Source organism: Oryza sativa, chromosome 3 (assembly GCF_034140825.1).
Source record: "Oryza sativa Japonica Group chromosome 3, ASM3414082v1".
NCBI lineage: Eukaryota > Viridiplantae > Streptophyta > Magnoliopsida > Poales > Poaceae > Oryza > Oryza sativa.
In genome coordinates this window covers 10241466-10259306 of record NC_089037.1, presented here as the reverse complement: position 1 = coordinate 10259306, position 17841 = coordinate 10241466, and the positions used below count along the sequence as shown (strand labels likewise).

The window sequence follows — 17841 nt, the reverse complement described above, 5'->3', positions numbered from 1 at the left end:
ATAGTACTAGTAGCCTACTGGGGGAACAAGAAAGGAAAAAAAACGCACTTCGATCATGTTATCCAGATTTGAGTTCTTTGACATCAAAACAGCTCATGTTACAGGGGGAGTGATCTCTCCCATGTCAGGGTATTCCAGTTCATGACACAACAAAAGTGCCGACTGCCCCATGTCAGGGTATTCCAGTTCATGACACAACAAAAGTGCCGACTGCAGAATATTTTACTCTCTTCATTCCAATCAGATTCAGCTATGTACAAGCAGAAAACGTTCCCAAGTTACCTCCTTAAGGAGGTACTACACTATAAGAACTATATATATACACTTTACTTGCAATCGTTCCCAAGAAAACAAGGTTTGCAATTGCAGAGATAGCCTCTACGGCTCTACCTAAGAACTGGTTTTCGTCCGGCTGCAGACAATTGAACATCTCCATTCAAAACAGAAACCACGAACCTTTCAGCCTCTTCCATAGTCACCTCATTGTCATACACAGCATATCTACCCCGTCGGGGCTTGTAGGCAAGGAGAAGTTTATCAGACGACTTGAATGCTGATTTGTCAAACGTGGACAGGAAGGCGGACTGTTTGTTCCCGTCCAACAAAGCATAAGCAACTGCGTTCCCAGAGTTGTAGTTCTGCCCCCTTATCAGAGTCTTCTGAGATATCTGGATGCGGATTGACAAGCAGGAACATCGCATTAAAGATTAAACAATTGGCCAGGCAAGGAGAAGAGAAAAATAAATACCAGCAAGACAGAAGAGACAAACCTCAGACAGGACGGCTTCAAGATTTTCCTTAGCTTTGCTTGATTTGAAAATGCCAAGGATACATACTGATGTCTTCTCACCACAAATCTCCTCAAAGTTGGAAGCAGTGAGGAGAGGAATTTTGTTTTCTTTTGGTTGATCTGTGTGAGCAGGTTTCTTAGCTTGGTTTGATGCAAGCTTCTTATTCTTCTTCTCAAAATTTTCGAGCAGATTCTTCAATTCTTTGATACCAGATCTGAGATCTTTCACTGAAATGCCATCCTTCAGAAGTTGTTCCTCACCATTAACGGACCTACCAATTAGAGCTGGAATATTCTTCACACCAAGGCTTTTGAGGAGTGGATGAGAAACATCCTGGACCTGATCAAAGAAACATGATATATTACTACATTAAATTGTCTGTATAGTCGTAGTACTAGCATAGCCATGACGTTCACTGCATGGACCAATCTATAATTATATATTAGCATAGGATTAACTATATACTACTAGCATTTATCAGCGCCTTATCATTTTTTTTTCAAAGCACAGTCAACACCACATAGGAATTGCGAGTTAGTTAGGCCCTATAAAACACAGCATGGCACTTGTGCTTCAGCTTTCCCATGAAAACCAGGATGTTCAGCAATGACATTTTTTTTCTACCTGATAAGCAACTGGAGACAAGATGATGATAAGTTAAAAATATAATACCTCTGCATCATAGAAAATTAATCGACTGCGGAACATCCCACTAACAGCACGCCACATTGCTGGTGTGTCCTTCTTAGCTGACAGTAGGAGCACTTGAGGAAGGTTTGGTATGATATTTGAGGGGAAGCTGAATTGGTTGATGTCTACCCTTTTGGAAAATCTTGGCAGGTGTTCTTGACAAAATGTCTTCAGGCTCTTAGAATCATAATCTCCTGAGTACTCATGCAAAGACCCTTTTTCTGTAGTTGTGTATGAATAAATGAAGAGACGAGCTGATTTTCCTATTGAGACACCAGCCTTCTTGCAAAGTGCCTTTTCATGGTCGCAGTTTACCTTACCAGCCTGCATAGAATAGAGAGTTATTATATAGTTTGCTCTTTCCATATGTTTATCTATCATTAAGGAGCAGCATTCACAAATTTGACCAGCTTACCCTCAGTGCACCATCCAGTGAACGAGCTACATCCTCCACGACACTTTCTAGCACAAATTGACCTTTTGTGTTTGGTGTATAGAATAACAAAAGCCAAGTGATTCCTTGATCAGCTGTTTCTTTATTGAAAATTTGCATCGTGACCTCCTGAATGTTGACAGAACTAGAATCATGACCAGAAGATTTTGTACCACGTCTGGCTTTGCCAGCAGATCCAGTATGCTGACTACCTCCCATTGATCCACCAGAAAATATGTTGGAAAAAACATCACCAAAATCAAAGTTAAATGGGTTTCCTCCACCGGCACCAGGGTTACCACCACCAAATGAAAAGGAAAATGTTTTTGTATTTCCCTGGCCGCCCATCGTTTGCCATCCATCACCAGATGAGAAATGGCTAGTCTTGGCGCCACCACCAGTGAAGTATGTGTAGCCCTCACGATTTCCAAAATTTCCACCACCAAATCCTGGGTTACCCTTTTCATCTCCATAGAGATCATAATTTTTCCTCTTCTCTTCATCAGACAGAATGTCATATGCTGCAAAGGAACACCAATACACTTTTAAAATGAGAACTCCAACTGATATGAACAATTTGAGTTTGAAGAGGGACACCAGTACCCCTTATTACTTTGAGAGGAAACACCTAAATACTAAGAATAATTGTTTATTGAAGAATAATTCAGCTAGGAATATTCTTTGTTGACAAAATAATTCAATATCACAGAAAGAACAATAATAACAATTTATACAATTGTACCTACCAATGGGATGCAACTTATTACCAAGAAGAGAAAAGAAAACTTGTTGATAATAGTGGTAAGTAAATTGTAATGAAGCAGATGCAAATTAAACACTGACCACAAACATGTTGGCTTACATAACTTTTCTGGACCTAAAGATATTCAAAAGGTAATATGCAACATTTATAAAAGACTCAGGATTAACTGTAACAAGCCAGCTAGCTTGTTCAAAGCAAGAATTAGCACATGTAAACGAACCCATAACAATGCAGAAAGCTTTTGCCAACACGTGGGTAGGTTCGTTATGATCTTGCTTTGAGATTTGATAACACCATTGCCTAACATCTATTAGTACAGGGTGGCAATACTAAATGCATTATTATCTCATTCTCACCATCACATAACTAAAAATGCAAAATGAATATAGCTGAAATACAGGCACTGTAATGTACTTAAGTCGAGCGTCTTACCATTGTTTATTTCCGCAAATTTTTCCTGCGCCCCCTTGCTTTTATTCTTGTCTGGATGATATTTTAGAGAAAGCCTGTGGAGATGAGATATTAGAAAAATCTTGTAAGCAGTAAAATATGATCTGAAACTAAATCAGATCCTCTTCAAAGAAGTGAACACATACTTGTGAAACGCTTTCTGAATATCCCGTTGGCTGGCACTCTTGTCAACCCCAAGAACCTGAAATAAAACAACAGAACAGAATATATCACTGACAATTTGACAACCGACAATGATGCTATCGTCGAAGGGAAAATGCGTTAATGCTGTGAACTCTAATTGATTGGAAGGCTCAAATGACTATGCTTTCATGATCACTTCTATTGCACATTGGCGAGGCTGCGTGGCTACTGTTCCTGAGTCCTGCCTCACAATTGGTTCCTAGTTCGTACAACATTTAGCTAGAGAAAACTGCACATTGCCGTCACCGGCGGTGGCGGGGAGCGCCCCCCCCCCCCCCCCGGGGGGGCAGTGGAGGAAGGGGCTTATCGTCTCTCACCTTGTAGGGATCCAAGTTTTTTGCCGCCGCGACATGCAGGGCGATCGAGCTGAGGACGATCGACGCGACGAGGAGAGATCGGACAGGGATTCCCATCGCTAGGCTTCAGCAGATTGGGGTCTGATTCGTCCTCGGATCGAGCTTTCTCAGGGGGGGGGGGGGGAGGGGGGGTCAATTTCTGGTCGGGTTCGCTTCTCCGGAAGGAATCTTCGGGTGAAATTTGGTCGGGTTTGGAGGGAAGCGGCGGGGGGAGGGGAAGAGGAGGAAGGAGGATTTTAGCCATGGACGGAGCCGGAGGCCGCCGTTTTTAGAAGTGGGGCGTGGCTTCGGGGTTCGAGATGGTTCGGGAACCCGGTACACGTGTCGCTTGGGCGCGCTTCCAGCGAATTCGACCAATGGGATGCGAGCTTTCGAGCCCGTTGCGTGGCCGTCGCGGTGTCTGATTTTGAACCGTGTGCCACGTAGGATGGCGTTCGTCCACGATCCTCCTCTTCCGTGTGCCGTGGAGGTGGAAAGGGGATATAATCAGGACCGTCCGATCTCGGGCCGTCAGGCCGGATGGTTTAGCGTTTGACTTCGTGTGCCCTCGAACAGTAGATCCCTGTAAGCGTATGCGTTCGTCATCCGATGATCATGTGCATCAGCATCAGTTTATCAGCCAAGTTATGTCTGTTCTATTTCAACGTAATCATTTTTATCGGTTGACGGATTATATAGTTGAATGGCTTGTTGATGATTTTATGTAGTTGGGTGGTTGTTTCTTATACTCCCTCCATTTTTCATATTATAAGTTATCTGATACATCAAGAAGATGTTGGGTCAAGTTTCTCTTTACATGGAGCCTTTGCTCTTAGCCTATTGCAGCCCATAAGTTTAACAAATATGAGCCGTTGATTTATATATTGATTAATGGTGGAGATTGTCTTATCCTTTAAAAAACCTAATCTCCATTAAGAGAGTACAGCAAGTGTCCAACAGTTAGTTACTACTCCATATACGTGTTTTGTGATGTCTCTCAGTTAATTATATTTTTTTTATATCATGTATCAAATTTTACCTAGAGATTAACCTACCATTGATTAACAGTAAGAACATCCTTCCTCCGTATAAAAAACAGCTTTTGGGGGTATGTATCAAGCTTTTATTCATGTTCATCTCATATCCATCAAAAGTTGATTCTTTTTACACGAAGGGTTTACTAGGTACTCCCTCTGTTTCACAGTGTAAGACTTTTTAGCGTTGCCCACATTCATATAGATGCTAATGAATTAGACATTATTATATATATAAATTTATTAGCATCTATATGAATGTGAACAATGCCAGAAAGCTTTACATTGTGAAATGGAGGAAGTAGATGGGAGAAAACGAATCGAGGGTGCAATGATAAAATGGCCTTCATGATTTTCATCGGTCTTTGTTTAGGCTTGGCCTTATTGGCTTATGTGATTTATAAGTCGGTGGATTTAATGTCCTAAGTTTAGTGGTGGAATTATACATCTACCTCAAAAAAGGAAAAAAAACTTCTCCAACATAACTTTTGGCTTAATAGTGTTAGAGTGGCTTATGGCTTAAAAAGACCAAACGAATAAACTGCTTGTTTGTTTAGGCTTAGACTTTTCGACTTATAAGTTAGCTTATAAGACTAAACAAAGAGGGTCTAAGGATATGGTATCCGCAAAAGAAACCAATAACCGTAAAGCTTGAGAGGGCCACGATGACCGAATCACTAAAAAATAATCAGTCGCGTGCCTCCCCTCGTGGCCACGTGGCACGTGCGGAGAAGAGGGCTGCGGTGGCCCTCCTGTGCGGCGCATTTCTCGTTTTTTTTCTTCGTTTTTTTCTTTCAATTTTTCTTTTCGGTTTTTCTGGTTTTTTCCCTTGATTTCTTTCTGTTTTTAACATATATGTATATAAATTTTGTATTCGTACATATATAAAGTTTGTATGTGTATGAATACAAATTTTTTTGTATACGTGGTGTTTTTCTTGGTTTTCGGTTTTCTAAATATGTATGTATTTACGTAGTATACAAACATGGTATACGCCATGTTTTTTCTTTTTTCTTATTTTTTTAATACGTATATATATATATAAACTTTGTATATGTCGTATATAAACTTTTCATATATATATATATAGTATAAAAGATATATTTTTTATAGTAATAGTATAGTAGTAGCAACAGTGTAATAGATAGTAGTAGTGGTAGAGGTAGTACTTTACCACTACTACGAGTGTGTTTAGTTTTTTAAAAAAAAGTTGGAAGTTTAAAAAAAGCTGAGAGTTTGAAAAAAAAATTAGAAGTTTACGTAGTATGTGTATAGAAAATTTTTTAACGTGATATGATGTGATGCAAAGTTGGGAACAGGTAATAACTTCACGGCCTACTAGTAGTACTGCCGTACTGGTAGTAGTACTACTGATCGCGCGGGGGCATTAGCAGTCCCCACGATGACAGGTGGGCCCTCCAAGTGCCACGTCAGCCTAAAACCCTGTCTTCCTCGCCGCAAGGCCGCAAGCATCGCCAAGACAGAATCCAAGAGAAGAAAAGTTACAAAACCCCATTCCGTTATTCCAGCATTCGCCGTTGCGCTTCAGCTCTTCTCCCTCCCGCCCTCTCAAATTTCCCCCAAATTCTCATCCACCACCACGCCGAGACGCCGACCCCGCCGCCGCCTTCTTCTGAAGCGTCTCCCCGCATCCACCTCCGCTTCTCTCCTCGCTGCTGCCGACGCGAGCGCGGCGCGGGGAGGCGCAGGCGCAGGCCCATGGCTCTCTCCGCCGGGGACGTGCAGTTCATCTACTCCGTCCTCGCCAACTCGCTCAGCGCCGACGCGGCCACGCGGCAGCCGGCGGAGGCCTTGCTCGCGCAGTGCGAAGCGCGCCAGGGGTTCTGCTCCTGCCTCCTCGTGAGCCCTCCTCCCCTTTTCCCCTCCGCTTCGCTACTCCACCCCACGAGCCGCAGGCCCGCTGATTTCGGGCTAATTTAGGGGCGGTTTTGGCTTTGCAGGCGATCATCACGTCGAGAGGGGAGGAATCCGACGACGATGTGCGGCTGCTCGCCGCCGTACACCTTAAGAACTGCGTCACCCGCTGCTGGCGGAACAGCGTCGATTCCCCGTGAGTTCTCATCCTGTCCAACATTTAATTCTGTGTTGATGTGTTTAATTTGAACTAAGTGCGGTTTTAGTAGCGATCAATGGTAACTTGAAAGTGCAGCGACGTTTCTTACTTGGATGATCTCATTTGTGGCGTTTATTCAATAATGCAAGCACAGCAAATGCCTAAGTTGCTATATGCGGAAGGAAGTCTCAGCTGTACCATCACCTGTACGGCGTGTCTAGTGGTTTTGGATGATTTTTGTGCTACATAGGATTCTTCTATGTTTGGGCATTACTTGCTATTGCTGGTTTTGGTCCAACACTTTATGAGCTAAAAATAAGTGTTCCTGTTTATGTTTTCTTTGTTATTTTGTGCAATAAGATTCACGATGGTAGCAAATCAGCAAAACACTTTGTAACTTGGTACGATAGATTTTTCTTGTCTCCAGTGAATTGTACACTAGATTAGTTTAGTGGGTCTTATGTGTGAGATTTTTATATTAGTAGAGTGGCATTAACTTCTGCTGGAGCCATCGGCAGAAATCTCTTGATTAATTCCTGGTGCTTAAATGTCCCTGGTGGAAATCTAATATCAACTACGTTGTTATGTCCAATAGGCTGTTACTGACTTTGGCCTCCATTTTTTTTGTTCTGAAACAGCAAGGGCTGGATTGGCCTACTTCTGTGTTTTTGTCTATAGACGGCACCCTGCATATTTCTCACTTCTGGGGCATACATATATTGTCTACTTTGATTTTCTATGATACTTTTCATACTGTTATAAGCCTTGTGTTCTCTCTGCCTTTGATAATTAATGTTTGATTTCTCGATGAATGAGTTTAAATTGTATTTTGCAGTGCCATAGATAATGAAGAAAAGGTCTACATTCGAAAAAGTCTTCTGCTAAATATGCGAGAAGAAAATGGGAAGGTGCACATTTGTAGGCAGTACATATTTAACACTGTTGAATAAACACAGGGAGATAATAATGGTAGTATTAACTTTGACAAATGATGTGGTGTAGATTGCACTTCAATTGGCTGCACTGATAGCCAGGATTGTATACTTTGATTATCCAAAGGAATGGTATGATATTTTTATCCCATTTCTTATCAATTGTCTTATGTTACTCCAACTACTGGACTCGTGACTCGAAATGTTTCTCATAATTTTGGTTATTCAGGTCAGATGTCTTCTCTGTGTTGGCACAGCAACTTCAGACATCTGATGTATTCACTTCATATCAAGTGTCTACAGTCCTATTCCGATCTTTGAAGAAACTATCAAAAAAACGTCTTGCTTTCGATCAGAGGAACTACTCTGAGGTATGTTCACTTTTCACAGGACATCTTCATGTTCAACCGCTCATCACCGCTAAGATATGAACTACTCTTTGATCACATTGATCTTCTATTTGATGCCTACTGGTTGTAGTTATCCTGTTGAAAAGGCACACATGAGCATTAGGTTCTTCCCTGTATATAGCTGACATTACTTTGTGATGACGACATGCCCAATACAGGACACTCACAGATTAATGTTGGCCTCGGCCAGTTTGTTTGATAAACACATGACCTTTCACACTTAATTTTAAGGCTTATATATTTTTTTTAAACAAATTGCAGATACATCTGCTCTATTTGAGCCTTTGTCTCATTATAAGCACACAGAGTACTTTAATTAGCAATTATGTATCTCATTCTGCCTTTGTGAAAACTATTATGTTATGCAGATCACTGTCTACTTGTTTGATTATATCTGGAACCTCTGGAAGAGCAATGCACAGATTGTATTACAAAATTTTTCAGTGCTTTCTCAGCATAATTCCAGTTTGGACCAATCAAATGATCTACTGTTAATATATGAAAGATGGTTAGTCTGTTTGAAGATCATTCGCGAATTGATTTGCTCAGGTTATGCAAGTGATTCAACAACCATGCAGGTACTAATAAAATATTTATGTTCACATATGCGCTTTTATCTTGAGCTCACAACCTGAGGCTAGAAGTCTAACCTAAATGTTTCAATATGTAGGAAGTCTGTCAAATCAAGGAAGTCTGTCCGGTACTTCTGGGTGCTATTCAATCTATTCTTCCATATTGTATGCTATATTTCTATTAATCACATGATATTTCTTATTTTTCATAATTTTCTTCCTATCTCAATATTATATATGATTCTTCTTCTGATTTTTCAGAAAACTAAACCATCTTGATTACTTGAACAATCTAGATATATTACCACAAAGTGTACTGTTTTTTCCTCTTACTCCCTCCGTCCCAACATATAACAACTTTTGGCTATGAATCTGGACACCCTCCGTCCCAACATATAACAACTTTTGGCTATGAATCTGGACACGGTTGTCCAGATTCATAGCCAAAAGTTGTTATATGTTGGGACGGAGGTAGTCACAATATTTCTATCTAAGACCATGTTCATTCAGTATTTTTTCATTACACTGGAGCAACTATGCAATTCTTTTACTTGATATGTAAAATAAAAGCATGAGAGGCCCATGAATTTCACCTATGATTGTCATGTCCATTTCTGTGTGGATGTTCCAATGTTCAATACATGCTTATTGCTTTTGCATTGTTCAATACAGTCTTATTTTTCAATACAGTCATATTTTTTGAAGAAATAAATACCCTTTTTGTTAGTATGATTTGGTTAAAAGCTTTGCGTTTCACTTCCCTCTTTGTGTTGATTTTTAAGATTCAGGTCTTTATCATCTAATTACATAGTTTCCACTAGTAAAATATCTACATTTGACATTACAGATCCCTTCTTCAAAGAAAGGCAAGCTAAGCCGTGGAGCCATGCAAAAAGAGCATGCATTAAGCTGATGAAAGTTCTTATTATATTACAAGACAAGTATCCTTATTCATTTGCTCATGAAACTGTGCTTCCAGCAGCAGTTGACTTCTGTTTGACTATGATCACAAATCCTGAACAGGCAGATACATCTTTTGAGGAATTTCTTGTCCAGTGCATGGTTTTGGTGAAATTAGTATTGGAGTGTCAGGAATACAAACCAGGTCAAATAGGCTTTGAAGCAGTTGGAAGTTCAGAACATGCAATTTTTGATCAAAGGAAGAACAACCTTTCAGCTACTGCCAGCAGCATGGTGATGTCTGTTCTTCCTGCTGACCGTATTATGCTGCTATGCGATATATTAATAAGGAGGTATTATTCTGAATTGCTAGCAACCCATATGCCATATACAACTGCTCCACAGCCAACTGTTTCTGTTTGCATTCGTATAATTTCATTCGTAGTTAGCATCATGCTGCAGACCATCTATTGAAGTCTGTAAGATAGAACTTTTGGTTCTCTTTTAATTAGATTACACAAATTGTTCTGCTATCACTTTACTAGACAAGCAAATCATTGGGCTAATCAAGTAAAGCACCATCCATTATATAAACAACAATAAATGTTTTGAAGTACCATTCGCTGAAAAATATTTTATTATAGTTACACTAGGTAATTAGTAATTACACCTTCTTTTTAAAACTAATGATTATTGGTAAATAATTCCATAAATGTCTTAGAGTGGTTTACAGGAGCAACGTTCAGCAACTTATAAAGTATAGACGGACCTATCGAATGGCATGAGGAAATTATACACATTTTAATTGCTGTACGGGGAATGTGATGCCGTTATCCATGTGTGAGAGGAGTGTCAAATTAGTAAATTACATTGGATGTTGTTTGGGTTTGATATTTTACTATAATATTTTATACAATACCATAATGTGGTGTCATTCCCTTTGGCCTTCTCTTCTAGGACCCATTAACGCAAGTTTTAATTCAACTGCAGGCACTTCATTTATACAGCAACAGATATGAATGAATGGCATTCCAATCCTGAATCCTTTCATCACGAGCAGAATCTGCTACAATGTACAGAGAAACGCCGACCATGTGCTGAAGCACTTTTCATTATTTTGTTTGACAACTACGGAGTGGTATATGTGCATTTCATTGTTATTTCAAGTTTTATTATGCATGATGTACAATGCTTATGTTGTTTTACATTGCCTCAGCAACTTGCTCCTTTTGTTGCCTCCATCATCCATGATGTCAAAGCTGTTTCGCCTCCACTTGAAATAGAAATTACTGCTGGAATGCTTTTAAAGGAGGCTGCTTATACAGCTGCTGGCCATGTTTTTGATGAACTCTCAAAGTACCTTAGTTTCGATGAATGGTAAGTTTCTTGGTGTGTAATACCTTCTGTATTTACTCATGCTAGATAATATGCACTGGACTAGTAGATGAACAATATAGCCTAATTCAAATACATACAAAATGTTAATGAACCTAAGGATCCATGGGTATTCATCGGTTTCTGTGGCTTTCATGTTATGTGAAAGTTGCATCGCTACCTTTGCTCCTGCTCAATTATGCAGGTTCTGTGGATATCTATCTATTGATCTTTCAAATGGCAACCCCAATATGTGCATCATTCGTCGAAGAATTGCATTGTTACTTGGACAATGTGCTTTTGAGGTTCCGTTATTAACTTCAATATTTTCCCTCAGATATTAAACAGAAATTAGAAGCAGAGAACATGTTAAATTTCCTACTTGTGTGTCTGCTTTAACATAAAAAATAATAATTCTACAGATAAAGGGCGTTATTCAGAAAGAGGTCTGCGATGCTTTGGTTGGACTTCTTGGGGATCAGGACATGGCCGTTAGGGTATGTATCATAGTTAAAAACCTTAGCATTAAAAGCGAGAAATCCTTTTTCTTTAGTTTACTAATTCTGCTGTCAACTTTCAGCTGGCAGCATGCTCTTCCCTATGTTACGCTTTCCGAGTTTTTGGTATTTGGGAAGTAGATTTGCTTGAGTGTATTCCTACATGTTGGGCAATGTGTTTCAAGTTGATAGGAGCTGTTCAAGAATTTGATTCAAAGGTTTGTTCCAGTCAGTCTATTCTAATGCACTTCACCTTCCAATTTTATGTATGTCATACTTTCTGGAGGCTCTGAAATAAGGCAAGGTTGTATGGCACCTTTTTTTTCCTCTAAACTATAGGACAGTCATATTGTTCGATGTTAGCCAGTGGCGAATGTAGGATGAAAATAGAGGGGGTGCCTTGTTCAAATGAGAGTTTCAGACGTGTAGTCATCCAGTTTATCAGATAAGCTTTGTAATTAACATATTAACTGTTGACTATTAACATATTAAGTCATCTAGTTAAGTTTGACTATTACAAACTTTAAATTTTGATTTATTTGAATTTTGATGAAACCTCTCTATAAGAAGTTTTTTTTTTTTTTTTGAAAAATCACAATGTTTAGCGGTTTGATAATCATGTACACACAAAGTACCAAAAAAAACTATTAATCTGAAGAGCAATTCTACGGTACCTCATGGTACCTCCTCAAGGACCGTAAAATTGCTCTAATCTGAAAGAACAGGGTAAAGCTAGATAGTAAACTATAAACTATATGTACACGCCAATCAATTGTCAATCAAATTTCAAATTTATACCAGAAAGAACTCAAAATAAAGAATAAAAAAATAGCACTAACAAGTATTATAGTTGGCTGTAAACATATATACGAAAAACGGTGCGATGTTCAATTTTTTTCCCCATTTTTTTTTGTATTTGGTTGCCCTTACAATAAAAGAACCAGTTGGATATATGTGACCAAAGACACTAGGCAGTACTGCTTCCCAAGCCAACTTGTTCATTTTTTGCTGTGATGGCTCACTAGAGCATGTGGATGGATGCGGATACCTGTTAGCACCTATGGGCTATGGCCGGCCAGAGCTGGGGCTGGAGCCCCGACCAGCCCCAACGATGGATTCGCCGCTGATGTTAGCCTGCTGGAGTGCTGGTCTTTAGAAAGTTCTGCCTGGGCATTGCAGGAAATGCAATGCAGGTACTGGCCCTGCCATGCAGCAAATCTTGGTGGACAGCTGGCTAAGTTCCTTGTTATTGTAACAAAATATTTTTTAGTTACTAGAAGTAGTATATTATTGGAAATGATCTTGATATTTTTGACGTACAAAACACTAACTTTAACTATCTGTTTCTCTTTTTCTCAAGAACACAATTTTTTTTATTCTTTTTAATTGATCCAAGGAAAAACTTTTTCGTTGTGGATGTACTTTCTATGGTTACTACTTACGCCATTTGGCCTTTTTCATATGTAGGTGCAAGTCCTGAGTTTTATTCTGGTTCTCCTTAATTATGTTGGGGACGACAGGATCATTCCATTTGTGAGCGAGCTATCACAATTTTTTCTAAAGGTACGGGTCTTATCATTTTAACCCATTGAGATCATTCCATTCATGTTAGATGCACTTGACATTTCACAATTTTTTTAGATAACATATCATAATGATCAGGCTTTAGTAAGAAAGCACACTTCCCCAGCATACAAGGTTCAATACAGTAAATTCTGTGCACAGAGAACTGAATGAGGAACTTTATGACCACAATCTTTCTTTTGTTCATCATTTCACATGAACAATATTTTCCTACCTGATCTAGCTTAGCTTTCAAGTCATGGTTTTTTGGGTGGCGCATCACCACAATGTTTACTTTCTCTGTTATGAGCTTGAGTCTTGGGTATAGAACATGTTTTGCATTTGATGATTTCTTCTATGCTTACTTTTTCTTCAAAATGCAGTGTCCATGATTCTCTGTAGGTTAGCTGATTTTTCGAGTCAGTTGTCATCCCACTGAGTTAGAAAAGAGTGGATTCAAGAGAAACATTCAGTTCTTTTTTTTTTTGCGGAGTTCAGTGCCTTATGGAAGTTCATGTCAACCCTTCTGTATGATTTCAGACCTGGGAGGAATCATCTGGTGAATGTTTACTACAGATAGAACTTCTAGATGCAATTCGAACTTTTATTTCTTCTCTTGGGTATAACTCTCCACTTTGTTATGGCATGGTTCTTCCTATACTCCAATATGGCATGGATGTTGATAGTCCTAACGCTCTTAATCTTCTTGAGGACACTGTTTTGGTAAGCAGTTATTGTTCCTTATTTTTTTTGTTTCTGCCTACTTTCAAATTCTTAGCAATCTTAAGCCGATACCCATTATGTAGTTGTTGGAAGCAACTCTTTCTAATGCCCCTTCCATTGTGCCTCAACTGCTGGACTGCTTCCCTTATCTTGTGGGCATCATGAATGGGAGCTTCAATCATTTGGAGGTTAGGATCCCTCTTGTATAATATTGTGAACAGTGCTACCGAATTTCAAGTGTGGAGTGTGCCGTTTGTTAAACAAGGACAAACAAAATATATGAACACAACTCACACCTTGTGGTTAATGCTCCCTCTGTTTCAAAATATAAGACCCTTTTTATTTTCTGCTATGTCTGCTGATACTATATCTTTTTTTATAAGATAATGGATTAAAGCTCAGCCACTACATCCAACATGGATGTTTTGGCCATCTGATACTATATCTTGACTGTTAAAGTTTTATGTTACATTGTTACTGTATATTTGTATCAACTATAAACGATGACATGTAAACAGTGTTTCACCTTATGAGCGAGGAATAAACTGAAACATGAAACCTAATCTAGTCTTACTTTTAATACATTGATGTGACTATGAGAAAGTTCCGCTGGCTGACTCTGAAACACATTTTCATGATGTAGATCATGATCAAAATAATAGAGCACTACATAGTTTTTGCTGGATCAGATCTCTTGCAAAGCCATGCCACAAGTTTAGAAAGCATCGTTGATACTATTGTGGGCAATGCTGATGATAAGGGCCTTCTCACAACACTTCCTATCATTGATCTTCTTGTTCTGGTATGTGTTTATTTTTCTGATGAATGATCTGAATTCATACTTTCTCTGATGTTACCTTACTATTTCTATTTGCTGTTGGGTACTCTCTGCCACTGGACTTCTGTGGTGCTCTGCTGTTTTCTTGTTCTCCTTTTATTTTTTGTAGAGCCCTTTGATAGAACCCTTCCCAGTTGGCAGTCTGATGGAATTAGCAATAATTACTGTTGGCAGACCTCTGATAGCTAGATTTGGGAAAGCACCTTCCACAATGAGAAATTATACATTCGTAGTTCTTTTACATCTTTCACTTTAGTGTGGTTCCTGGTAGCACATTCAGTGTTGGCTGGTGCTTATCATGGTAAGCTAATCAAAGCTTTTGCATGCAGATGTTTCCTCAGGAAGTTCCACCTCTGATATCAAGTGCTCTTCAGGTACTTATAATGCAATACATTGATTGTGGATGCTTGAATAGTTGTTTGAATTATCCATTTCTACTTCATTTTTATGATCCTAACTCGTCCAGTCTTTGTCCATTTCTAGAAACTTGTTTTCATATCATTGAGTGGTGGTGATGAGCATTATCCTTCTAGGACTGCTGTTTGTGTCACTTCTGCAGCAATTCTTGCTAGGCTTCTTCTGCTGAATAGAGACTTTTTAGCTCAACTATTATCAGAGCCAGCACTTATAGCAAGGTTCCAACAAGCAGGGATAAACCAGAATCTACTTCTTCTTTTGGTTGATTGGTGGATTAACAAGGTATGTGCATCATCACGGTTCAGTCTCAGACAGAGCATCAATCTGCATATGAATGCCAGTAACTTTTACTGGTTTGTCTCAAAGTCCAACCATACATGTTTCTACCGAACATCTACTATTCTGTACCTAACTAATTTACAGCTTTGAGCAGAATGGTTTTTATCTAATATCAGTATTCACTAGCAATACTGTATTACATAACCTAACAAATTGTTAGTCCAAATACTATGTAAAGTGGGTCCTTCAAAATGGGGACTTCAGTTTCTTGCACCCTTCCAACTTGTGACTTGGACCTGTGCTTTAGCAAAATCTATTATATATTCTTGGAGTTCATGAAGTTATTTCTTGGTTTGTCAGTTTCTGTGATCAGGTATTGTTATTAAGGTCAGGCACTGAAAACCTTATGAACTGTGCAGTTCTCAATACTTTAGACCTTTCGCTGTGGAAATATAAGCTGTTAATATGGAAGATTCTCTGCATTAATGATTAACAAAATAGTGGCATTTACATTCTGTAGGTAGATAACGCAAGCTCTATAGAGAAAAAGGTATATGCAATGGCTCTTTCTGTAATTTTGACTGCAAATATACCTGGAGTTATCGAGAAACTTGGTGATATTCTGAGGTAAAATATTTCAAACAGATAGGATGAATTGTGTTATTATTTTGGTACTACTTATCATGGTTTTGTGCAGATTATGTACAAGTGTTATTATTGGAGGACATGGGAGGACTACCAGTGATGATTCTAGGTTATTTTACTGTCAGATTATGCTTCCCTCTGATTCCATTGTGCTTTAATTCATTGTTCTTGCTTTATTTTTTTTGGCAGTGACGATACAATCTCTTCATTGCCTCTTAGTGATGATCCAGAGTATTCCAATACGAGTAAGGAATTCAAGAAGGCGCAAGTAAGTAATGCTTCAGAGAGATGTTCATTTGTGCAATCTAGTAGGTAGTCTGAGACTCTCATTTGTGTTGATTCCCATTCTTGACCAGATAAGGGAGCTGGATCCCATTAGAAAAGCATCGCTTGTCGACATGCTAAGAGAGAATTTGAAAGAATGTGCAGCTCTGCATGGTGATGCAGTCTTCAATGCAGCTATCAGCAGGATCGATCCTTTAGTAATTGCGCAGTTGTGGCAGGCCCTGGAGATTGGATAATATGTGCACCATGGCGATTCTCTTCGCCGTTGTCCCTTCTCCGAACAAACACTTCATCACAACTCACAAGCCATACAATTTGCATGGACACATGTGGCTACTACATCGTTTTTACTGACATTGAAGTGTGCTGTTCGATAGTTACGACACCATGGCACCTTCAAAAAAACACTGACGTCCAAAATTTAGCATACATAAAACACTGACTATCTGACGTCTCAAGGATATTCCTTTCGTAGTGAATGTAACAAGTATGGGGTAGCATATTCAGGGATAGCCGTTTTCTTGATAGGATATACTCCCAAAGTCCCAATACTCCTAGATCAGATATTGACATGTTATAGGAAACCATTTGAAAAGAGAACATATGAAAATGTATAGAATCGATATCCTTTGCTTTTTTTTACTTCAAAAACGAAACATTTGTTGTTTGCAACAACCATTTACATTCTGCTCATGTGCTTCATCCCCCCTTTTTTAACCTGTATCTCTACTGGACGTATGGTCCAAGTTCTCAGTGAGCATGGTATACGTCTTTTGATCGTGTAACTGACCCACCGATTTGCCGAAATAATTTAGCAGAAATCTGATTGAGTTGTGAACGCGCACCCGTTGGGTATGGTCGATTCATGTACGCTGATCCTAGGCACGTCCACTGTTGCATCTGTAACTGACCCAAAGATGGCCATGCTCTGACAAAGCACCTATTCCCCTTGAACAGAAACATTTCCTATGAACAACTCAAAACAAAAATAACTGGGGAGGTTCTGAATTTTGAGAATTATGTGGTGGTACTGAGAATGCTCGACATGTAATCTTTACCTGCCCCTTAGCAAGTTTAGATGCCCCTGGATGAAATTTTGTCCCCCTCTTCGTTTGATCAGTTTTTCTCCACCTTGCTTCCTGATTCTTATACAGAAGAGTGTTTTGTTACTAGCCGCAGTGAGTTAGCAATTTTGGCTCACTAGAAATGACATGATTTTTAGACCTAAGGTTGTGGGCACTCCTCAAACTGTGATCTGTCGCTTGATCTCTCTTCTGTAGCAGTGGAGGATTTTGACGAAGCCGAAGGACACACTAAAGGCCTGTTTGGTACAGCTCCAACTCCTAAATTTAACTCCAGGAGTTGAGTCTGGAGTGGAGTTGTGGAGCTGCCTAAACCCAGCTCCGCAACTCTAGTTCATTTTGTGAGAGAGCTCCACCCAGCTCCACTCCCAGTTTTGGTGGAGCTGAAACTGTTTGACTGAACTTCATCTCCAGGAGGGGTGGAGCTGGAGCTGGAGCTGTGCCAAACAGGCCCTAAGACTGGAGCTCATGATATCTTGTTGTTTGAGGCTGCTGGCTCCCTGCAGGTGCGGGAGGGTGTGAGCTGATTGTGTGGGATGTACCAGTGACC

At 39.5% G+C, this 17841-nt stretch overlaps 2 protein-coding genes across 2 annotated transcripts; one reads left to right on the top strand and one right to left on the bottom strand.

Moving 5' to 3' along the window:
• Positions 1-60: 60 nt before the first annotated feature.
• On the bottom strand, positions 61-3908 carry LOC4332515 (dnaJ protein ERDJ3A-like). Its single transcript, NM_001417588.1, has 7 exons — positions 3649-3908; positions 3274-3329; positions 3110-3183; positions 1897-2435; positions 1464-1805; positions 771-1130; positions 61-668 (listed from the first exon to the last, which is right to left on the bottom strand). The coding sequence occupies exons 1-7, from the start codon at positions 3742-3744 to the stop codon at positions 387-389; spliced, it is 1749 nt and encodes a 582-aa protein (NP_001404517.1). The 5' UTR covers positions 3745-3908; the 3' UTR covers positions 61-386.
• A 2326-nt stretch (positions 3909-6234) lies between these two features.
• LOC9271256 (uncharacterized) lies at positions 6235-16911 on the top strand. The gene is made up of 23 exons (XM_015773197.3): positions 6235-6560; positions 6662-6771; positions 7610-7682; positions 7777-7838; positions 7936-8077; positions 8485-8694; positions 8787-8853; positions 9536-9941; positions 10579-10726; positions 10805-10965; positions 11168-11267; positions 11385-11459; positions 11543-11677; positions 12927-13022; positions 13563-13745; positions 13829-13933; positions 14389-14547; positions 14913-14957; positions 15067-15282; positions 15800-15906; positions 15977-16033; positions 16114-16192; positions 16281-16911. The coding sequence occupies exons 1-23, from the start codon at positions 6420-6422 to the stop codon at positions 16443-16445; spliced, it is 3042 nt and encodes a 1013-aa protein (XP_015628683.1). The 5' UTR covers positions 6235-6419; the 3' UTR covers positions 16446-16911.
• The last annotated feature ends 930 nt before the right edge of the window (positions 16912-17841 follow it).